The sequence below is a fragment of the Xenopus tropicalis genome, chromosome 8 (genome assembly GCF_000004195.4).
Source record: "Xenopus tropicalis strain Nigerian chromosome 8, UCB_Xtro_10.0, whole genome shotgun sequence".
NCBI classification, from domain to species: domain Eukaryota; kingdom Metazoa; phylum Chordata; class Amphibia; order Anura; family Pipidae; genus Xenopus; species Xenopus tropicalis.
The window spans coordinates 38,590,506-38,600,651 of NC_030684.2; the positions used below are offsets into that span (position 1 = coordinate 38,590,506).

A 10,146-nucleotide genomic window follows, 5' to 3' on the forward strand; every position below is an offset into this window, starting at 1 on the left:
AGTGACACACACACATTTGTGCGTGTCACTATACCACTTGCTAAACCCACTCCTGGCTGATTGCTGCTCACTATATGCTACCAGCTCCATCATTACCACTCGTACTGCCCTCCTGATCTACTGTGGGTAAAACTTGAAAGTCTTAGAAACTTGTGAACAACAAGCAGAGGCTTTCCAAAGTTGCTTGAAGTTTCCTCGCAAGAAAACTTCAGGCAAACTTCAGAAGCAGAAGAGACACATATATTTTTCTACTGCCGAGTTACATTCTCGCTGGTTGGAAAGCACTCGAGGAAATTATTTGCGGGGCAACTAATCTTCTCATGTGTCTTGGCCCTAACACATGAGAAGACTGGTGTCAATACCAAAAGTAGAGGTGTAGTATAGCAACATCTGTCTATGTGCTAAGGAGTTAACCTTGTAAAGTACTATACTAGGAACTAGAGCTACCTAATCCTGTTCTGGTACCTCGGTAATCAATTCACTGCTTTGTATTATGTTTGTAAGTAAAATGTCCACACCCAGTTTAATTATGTACTGTAGTTTGTTGTTTTCATTATGGGAATGTATTCATAGAGCTGAACAAAGCTCCTGCTACTTATGTGGAGACGCTAGCAAAAAGTCATATAACTGTGTACAATGCAATTGCATTTCCCTCACTCAGTTTAGGGACAGGTGGGGGAATAATTCTTCTGCACTCTTAGGTGTTGGGGAGGGACTGAAGCTCCCTTGTGTGTACAACTAACAAGCGAAAGAAACATGAAAATATGTTAATGGTTTTATAAAAAGATTGTAAGTAATGTTGTTTTGCCAAAAGACGTCGTTTGCCTCTTCTGCCAACCCCTAGTTCTGGCACTGCAGGAAAATAATCAAATTGCATAACTGAGCATAAATACCTTCACACATTGCGATTTGAATGTTCTCCCTGAAACGATTCTCTGCACCCACCCTGGCAAGAAATTTTCTGCTGCTTCTGCTGTATTTTAAACATTTAAATTTAATTGTTTACACAAGGCCAGTCAGTGTTAGTGGCCAGTTAGTATCCAGGGCAGAGAGGGAATAAAGCTGCCACTTGTGCCATGTGTATAGTATTATGATTCTGAATCCTTAATGAGCTTATTACAGTCTGTAAATGCAGAGGGATCAGAATTACTCTAAACAGCCCCCAGAATAAGATTTCTCTCGGCATGTAGATTTATTTTGTTTTTCTATTACAAGCAGCTGAAATGCAGCTCTTTTAGTTACTTCCTTCTCTAGTTTGAAGCCTTACCCCCTTTTGCTGCATAAACACTCCCCTCTCCAACTATATAGACCTCAAAGAGGAGCCTAGCTTGTTCACTGCCTCTGCTCCAATTAAAATCAATCATGCATGCACAGTAGGCACTTTGAGGTCATCATAGTCAGGGAGAGGAGTGCTCAGAAAGCAAAAGGGGGTGGAACTTCACACTAGACAAGGAAGTATCAAAAAGAGCTGTAGTTGACCTGGCTGTAATACAGAAACTAAATAAATCTGGATGCAGGGAGAAAAGTATGTTATTTTGGGGAATGCACAGAGTAATTTTAGAGATTTTATTTTAAAAAAAGGTTTACTTATTTTATAAAGAACACTATTCACAAACAAGGCTGGAATAGTGGGGCCCCTGGCAAAGCATGGAGAATGTCTAATCTCCACCCCCCCCACCCCCCCCAGCATACTCCAACAAGTTGAAAATACATTTTTGATACAATATACTGTGTTCTTGTAACTTTTATCCACCCCCATGTGGCCTTTCATGCCCAGGACAAGGGTCAAATGCTCTCTGCTCTATTCTGCCCATAAACCGATTTTAGCAAATGTATCTATTTACAGGTAATAGAAAATTAAGTGAGCATAAATCTGTTTTGAATACAAAGATGCATTTTACACAGCGTGGCTATAATGGAATATATTGCCCATACACATGAAGAGTGTGTACATGATACCATGTTTATTGGACATTAGGGGTATCATAGTTAAAATCCTTTGGTTAAATGGCACCAGTGTATAGCCTTAAGGATTTTTTTGAATTTTTGTTTATGCACCTTTTTTTACATAACCCCAAATGAGTGGGTTCATGGCAACAAGTATAGTTCCTTTAAGGTTTTTCTAATTCTCTGGCTGTATTACATCATCCTTCCAAGAACTCTTCTGTACTGTGTTTGATTCATATTATGGAAATTTTCCCAGTCATAGGACACTCCCTGTCCTGTACCTGTCCTTTTCTGAGAGATAACCTCCTTTTGTACATCTTATGTAAATTGTTTTACCCAGGTGTGTTACCTTGGGAAAATTTACTGTTGTCTTTAAAACTGGACTTGAAGACATTCAATCTGTTCTTCTTTCCATTCCATCCCTAGTTGCCAGAGCATGTCAATCTGAGTACTAGCTATAGGAAAAATGAGGGCCTCCTTGTGCCCAATATACATATATATTGGTTTGCATGGCTGTAGTGCAGGGATCCCCAACCTTTATTAATCATGAGCCACAGTCAAATGTAAAAAGACTTGGAGAGCAACACAAGCATCATAAAAGTTCACAGAGGAGCCAAATAAGGGCTAAGATTGGCTATTAGGCAGCCTCTATGCACACTATCAGCTTACAGGGGGCTTTATTTGGTAGCAAATCTTGTTTTTATTCAACCAAAACTTGCCCCCAAGTCAGGAATTCAAAAATAACTACCTGGTTTGGGGGCACTGAGAGCAACACCCAAGGGGTTGGTGAGCAACCTGTTGCCCCCGAGCCACTGGTTGGGGATCACTGCTGTAGTGGAATTCATTAAATAGAAAAAACTTTACTTTGGCTGGTATAGGTTACAACATGAATCAAAAATTAGCTCTGTTTGGTAAACTGCATTGAAAACAAATATATGATTAGTGGCAATGGGTTACTTCTGTGAAATAAAAACTAGTCCAGTATAGTGATTTTACGCCCTGTATACTTTTTTCCTCCTGTATACTTTTTTCCTCCGTAGCTAATGCTGCTGCTTCTGTAATGGAAAATATTAACCAGTATTCATTGTTTGACAGATGTGTGGAAGCTCTCACAGTTTACTGTACGATGGGTCGTGAGGAGGAACCATATGTTAGTATCTCTCGGAAGAAGAAGTTACAGGGATGGGGGGAAGCAGAAGAAGAAGAACGTGAGGTGGGGCATTCCCTGAGAAGACTGGCCACTCATCGTAATGCCTTCAAACGTACGGCTGTTGTGCAGGCTTTCCTGGGCTCTACCCCACAGCTCACCCTTCAACTGTATGTCAGTGTCTTGGAGAGAAATGTTCCCCCGGCACGAGGTAAGCCAATCTGGGACTTGGGAGTGAGATCTCCAATGTCATTCAAAGAAATCAGCAGAGCCCCAGTATAAGTAGGGGAAAAACTTTTAAAGCCCAGACCCAGACCCAGAGTCAGCCAGTTGTACTTGAGTATTTTAACTTGAGTATGGAAGCCTATTTAAAATAGGAATGCATTAATTAAAGTTTAAAAATGAAAATCTGACCTTGGCTAACACAAGACATGGCATTTTACCATTTAGAGAAAATGAATGTAAAGAAGGCATCAAGTCCTGACAGAATGCACTAATAAAGCTTAGTAATAATGAGGTTGATATTTTATTGTTATACCTTATATAGGGGTGACATATTGCTCAGGCTAAACAGAGATTGTTCATCATTCACATCAGCTCCTGCCCAATTGGAGCTTACAATCTAAGGTTATTAGCACATTCACAGACATTTGGATTTGTTTCATCAGGAGAATGATGTTTTTGGAGTGTTAAAAGGAAACTGGAGTATTTAAAGGAAACCCTCATTTATCAAGTGTTGTTCGAGCACACAGTTTAACAGGCCTGATGCATCAATCTACAGAGGCAAACCGAAAGCCTGGTACCACAAACTTTCAACAGATGAGGAGAGCACCAAATGCAGTGAAGCTTTGAAGCAGTTTCACTGCATTTGGTGCTCTCTTCATCTGTTGAAAGTTTAGGAAAACCTAATTTGTTGTCTTCCCAGACTGACACGTCAGGTTTGTAGTAATTGAGGCTCTCAAAGAAAGGGTAACTGACACAGCCTGTGTTGTATGAAATGAGTCCTCTGACTCAGAGTGTCCCTGAAAGTGTGGGTCCTATGGAACCTTTCCAAGGTACCTAGGTAAACTGTGCTCTGTTATCCCCCCACCTTCCTGACAAAATAGCAGTTTTTACCCTGACATGTTTGATCCACCTACAAAGCAACGTCACTTTCAGTCACACAGTGATTTCACTTTTAGTTTTGCTGTTACTGGGCCAGAAGGTAAATTAAACTACCTATTGCAGGTAGGAAGGTACCTGTGCCAGTACCCTAACAGCTATGATACCTCCTATTGCCCAAAATCTTACTATTATCCAAAGAAGACTAGTGCCCAGTTCCAGTGTCCTATTCCAGTGTAATGTTATATGTAAATATGGCAAATGTATACAATAAGTTTTATTACTGATTATAAAAGAAAATGTATGAAACATTTAAGGCTGTAATAGGGATAACCAAATCGCATTTACTTGTCATGAATTTTATGTTTGTTTTTCATCCCTCAGCTGTCCTCATGGCTATGTGTCTTGCCTCAACTACATATGGTGCCTTAATCCTAAATGTCCTGGCCATACAAATTAAGTATGATGACTATAAAGTTCGTCTAAGTGTGCCAGCGTTCCTGTGCATCGTGATGTGGAGATGTCTGGAGATTGCTACCCGTGTTACAGTTCTGGTTCTTTTTTGTTCAGCTCTTAAAGCCTGGGTGGCTGCAGTGGCCTTAGCAAACTTACTGGCGCTCTTCCTTTTGCCTTGGGTTAAATTCTGGAGCAGTGGGGACAGCCTGCCCCAAAACATAGAAAAGAACTTTAGCTGGTTTGGTACTGTGACAGTCCTTGGGTCAGTAACCTTGCTTTATTCAGCCATCAATATGTTTTGCTGGTCTGCTGTTCAGCTAAACCTATCAGATCGGGACTTAATTGACCAGTCACAAAACTGGGGGAGGTTAAGTCTTCATTATACCATTCGGTTGCTCGAGAATGCAGCCCTCATTCTGCTCTGGTACTTCTACAAGGAGGATGTGTTTGAGTATTTCTGTTCCCCACTGCTGGTGGTTCAACTCTTAGTAGGATATGCCACCGCCATCTTCTTCATGCTGCTTTTTTACCAGTACCTTCACCCTTGCCGCTTCCTTTTCAGCCACAACGTTGAAGACTGTTTGGCTTGTGTTTGCTGTAGGTTGTGTATAAAACAGAGAGATAAGGGAAGGGAGACTGCGGTGTGATAGAAAATATTGACTTCAAGTTTTTTACCTCCGTGACACACTGCATGCCCACCAACAAATGGGAAGTGCAGCTGTCCTTTTTTTACACTGTCACACTGGATTCATCCACAGTCAGGTAATGTGTGAGCACCAGTGCAGAGACTTTTGTCACATATTGCCTTATGCTTGAGTTGAATAGAAGTAATATCCTACCCCCAAAATATTCTGAAGAACTGAGAGAGAGGAGCTATTTTATAACTTGAAACACCAATAGTCTTCTATAAAAACAACATAATAAGGAGAGGGCACACACCACCAAAACAAAAGATGCCTAAGGTAGCCACCATGTAGTCAAAGATTGATTTTGTTAGTGGCAGCTGTCAAATTGTTTGATTTACAGAAAAAGAGTATTATCAGTTCATAACCGCTAGCAGGTGATGTTATTATTCAAGGAGCCATACTGTAGGTCCATAATACAAACATGCAGATAAAGCATATCCTATATTTAGAAAAAAAAATGGATGCTAAACACTACTTGGAAATCGTGTTTATTTTCCCTTTTAAAAACAAGCATTCATCTTCTGACAGTTTTATGTGTTTATTTTATACTCTTTCCTTTTACAAACGAACAATTTGCTTTTACAGTTCTTCATTCTTCTCTTTAGTGTCATTGATCATTCCATTGTTCTCGCATTTTATATTTTGTCCCCATCTCTCTCCCCCCTTCCGTAACACAATAGGCTTCTGTTACCTATCTTCTTTAAAACCTGGATCCAGGCCAGCCCTACACTCATGACCTATACAAAAGGCTCAAAGTTGCCATCCCCTCTGATTCAAAATATAAAGTAGGTTTGTAGTGATTTGTTTTGTAAAATTATATACAGAAGGAAGGTGGATACTTTAGGCCCCATATGCAGGGCACTATAGGAAGTTGCATGGGCCAACTTAATAGCCAGCCATTTTCTGCTAGTCACAAATCCATGGCACATGCATGGCTCTGGCACACACAGTTTTCATTGCTGCCGCTGGTGGTGATTAAAAGGCCTCTGTCTGCTGCAGGTTACTGTATCCACTTGAATGGGAAGCAGCGTGAGTGTACATGCATTTTCAGGCAATAAGTAAGGGCCTTGGGCAACCTGCAACGCTTCTCATTTATGTGAATAGGATTTGACCAACAGAGGACAGTTAACCTTTGATAATCTCTACAAACACTCCCAGCCTCTCTTAACTGACAGAAGGAGAAGCACATTCTTCCCAATGTACACGTCCATGATTCAAGCAATCCGAGAATGCAAATTTCACATCTATTTTTATTCCTCCTACCAACCCAAGAATTTCCCAGAACTCACTGTGATTAAGAACCTAAAATAGAATGGGAATTTGGAAACTAAATAAATAAATAAATGAAGTGTTTCCTATTCCTTTATTGCCAAACATTGGTTCCTGTATGTCTCTTCTGTGAAGAATGAACAAGGTTCTCAAAGGAATGGGAAATGTTCCAAACCCTCTTCTCCCAAAGTGTGTACTTGTTACTATTTTATTGTGTTAGCCATTGTACGGTGCTGCACACTTTGCTTCCTCTATATAAATAAAAGCATTTTTATTAAGCGTGTGGATGTATATTCTAACAGGTTGCTCATAAATAAAACATTTATGATAATAGGTTTATTATTGCCAGGAAGATGTCTTCTACCTGTTGTCTCCCATATTAGTTGTCACATAAACTGTTATAAATGGGTGATTCACACAGGGACAGTGGAGATTTGCCACAGGACTGCACCTTGTTCCTGGCTTCTTCAGGTAATTTACCAGTAGGCAAAGTCAAAACCAGCAGGTTTATATATGACGTATGATAGGTATATGATTAACTAGGTGTTAAGGTAATGCCAGGTCTTATAAACCTTTTGTAGGAAATGAATTTTACAATAATACCAATAGTTTTGTAACTGGGGTGTTGTTAAAGTAGAATGTTTAAATAACAAGACAGTGTTACAGTACACATAATATTCCTGTTAGTCACTGGGGTCTAGGTTCAACTCCTGTATTAGTTCCTTTGAAACTTCTAATTTTCCTGTACTTATGATACTGGCATTTATCAGTTAATTAACAGTATAATTAAATTTAAATGGTTTGCTCCAGGTCTAGTAAGGGCTGTGACACATGGGAGATTAGTCAAGGCAGCTTCTGCGACTTCAGCAAATCGCGGTGCCGCGTATGACATCCCGCTGGCGATTTATATTCTAGCCGGTGGGATGCCATTTTGGGGAGATTAGTCGCCCGCGACAAGGGTGATTTGTCACGCAGCGACTAATCTCCCCGTGTGTCACAGCCCTAACCCATAGCAAATAATTGCTGTTTGCTTTTAAACAAGTTACCAGTAAATGGTACTTGCTAGTTCCTATGGCTACTCCATCTACTGCAAACTTTGCAGCTTTTAATACATTAACATTACCCCATTAGTGTTTGTGGTGTAAAGAAATTTTGATCAACCGATACAGAGATGCATTATACAGCCAGCAGAACGGCATGCAAATAATGCAGAAGACAGAAAAGCTGCAGAACCTGCCATCAGTGCTTTCAGGCAGGCAGCTGGAAAGCAAATTAGACCCTTAAGAAGCAAGAAAAAAATAATTCCCATTGACAGAATAAAACTATGGAGATGGCTTATGGCACGTGCAGTTTTCTCCGCTGGTGAATACCGGAAGCCTTTTCTGTCTGTCCTTAATGTTTGTTCTGACTATTAAACCATCATAACAGGCAGATTTCAGTTCTGTCAATGTCCTGCCCAGTGTTCTGGCAATTGAAATGTCCTTATAACATTGCCAATTTACTAAAATAAAAATGAGAAGTTTTTGGCAGGTTTAAAGGGATTCAGTCTAAATTACTTTACAAATAATACATTCTACCATTTAAAATGTTATTCTTTAATCAATAAATTTATTTTTAGCTGTAATATCGGTATGTAGGCACCATCTCAATGCATTGTGCCTGATTTTGAGCTTTAGAAGGATCCAGCACTACACAGTGCAACAGCTTTCAGATAAGCAATTATTCTATTTAGTGTAACTGGAAGAATCATGACTTGGGTGAGCCAGACTTGGATTTTCGAGTGTTATTCTTAAATCTACCACTAGGTGCGGCATGGATGCATTTTTAGCAATGCAGGTGTAAGGGAACTGTTATCTTGTTATCTGCTCTCTGTTCTGCTGATCAGCTGCTGGGAGGGGCTGATATCACTCAAACGTGCAGCTCAGCAGTAAGGGGTTACTGAAGATAATAAAAGCACATGGCTTAGGGAACCTGGAACATTAAAAATATGTCTAGCCCAACAACAAATTTCAACAATAAAAAAAAAAAAAAAAATCTGTTCTTTTGAAAAAAGGATTTCAATGCAGGATTCTGTTTGAGGAGAGCTATTAACTGATGCATATTGTAAAAAACATGTTTTCCTTTGACAGAATCCCTTTAACTTTGCAAAAAGCAAAATAATAGGCTGTTATAGCAGCAAAATAAGCACTGACATCATAGTAATACCCTGGACAGGCAAGTATCCATATCATTTTGGCCATATAGCATATTTAGAAATACCTTTTCCTGGTGACTGGTCCAGTTGACTTCTTGGGAGTCAGGAAGGAAGTTTTTGGGGGTTCCCTCTGGATGAGCTAGCAGGTAGGCAGGTTTCATTTAGACTGAAAGGTTTAACTTAATGGAAGTGTGCCTTGTGCTGTGTTTCTATATTATATGACTATGGCATCAGTGTTCGAGGGGCAGGTGCCACCCAATTCTGGCATCCCAGATAAGTTCAAGGAAATGAAACAAGGTATATTTTTTTATGAGTTGTGCAAGCTAACCTTTGTAATTAATATTACTGTGTTGAAACGTATTAGGAAATAGCTAGGTATATGTGGATGAAACAGTGGAGATTCATACAGTGCTGCCAGATAGTAATAATGGGAATTTATCTGCATTTTAAAATGACACACATTGAGCAGAAGCTGATGTAGTCCTACGTGTGCAACCAGTTCCCCAGCTTTCCTGTGCATCTTTCTCTTTAGATAATATTAAATAATAAGCAGTTAGGGAATATTGCTTACTGCATGATCCATTTCTCTATAGTACATGCCAGCACAGCATATCCAGCATATGATTATAAATATATTCAAGAAAGGAAATCTAGTATATTTACCATACAAAAGCAAAATACCCAAATCACCTTGATTAGCTTATATTTCAAAGAGCGGATCAGCAGAGGCAGAAATAAACAACCAGGCCCTCCTGTGCTATATCTCATTTACACAACAGCCACCATTCTCTTGGCTCCACTGCTGCTACTGCAAAAGTGCAATTGTATGTGTGTGTAGTGTAGCCCTCAAGTCGTGCAGCTATGAGAATCACCATTGGGACTAGCAGAAAAGACATAAAAGATTTCTTTAATAAGGGCAAAACCAATCAGTATTTGGGAATCTGATCAGCAAACTCCCATGGCTGTGCTTAAAGAACCCAGTGAGTGAGCTTTTTGTCTCTAGTCATGTAAACAGACATTTTAGTGATCCTGGTGTTCCTTCCCAGAATTCCTACTGCATCACTTTGTTTTGGTCACAGAAGAACAAACAGGGAAATTAGGGTTGTAATTTGAATGTTGAATGTGGTGGGCCAGTGGCATTAAAGGAACACTAACACCAAAAAATGAAAGAGCTTTAAAGTAATTAAAATAAAATGCACTGTTGCCCTGCACTGGTAAAACTGGTGTGTTTGCTACAGTAACACTACTATAATTTATATAATACCCTGCTGTGTAGCCCCGGGGTTACATAGCAGATAACAGATAAGTTCTGTAGAATACAATAGTGTTTTATCTGTTATCTGCTA

General features: G+C 39.7%; 1 protein-coding gene across 5 annotated transcripts in view; it reads left to right on the forward strand.

Moving 5' to 3' along the window:
- The window catches only part of xkrx (XK related X-linked), a 10,785-nt gene extending 3,901 nt beyond the window's left edge, over positions 1 to 6,884 (forward strand). For all 5 annotated transcript variants that reach the window (NM_001006125.1, XM_012968204.3, XM_031890344.1 and 2 more), the window contains exons 3-4: positions 3,043 to 3,305; positions 4,580 to 6,884. In NM_001006125.1, coding sequence (NP_001006125.1) covers positions 3,043 to 3,305; positions 4,580 to 5,298 — 982 coding nt within the window. In that variant the 3' untranslated portion in view covers positions 5,299 to 6,884. The remainder of the gene's footprint in view (positions 1 to 3,042; positions 3,306 to 4,579) is intronic.
- Positions 6,885 to 10,146: the final 3,262 nt, after the last annotated feature.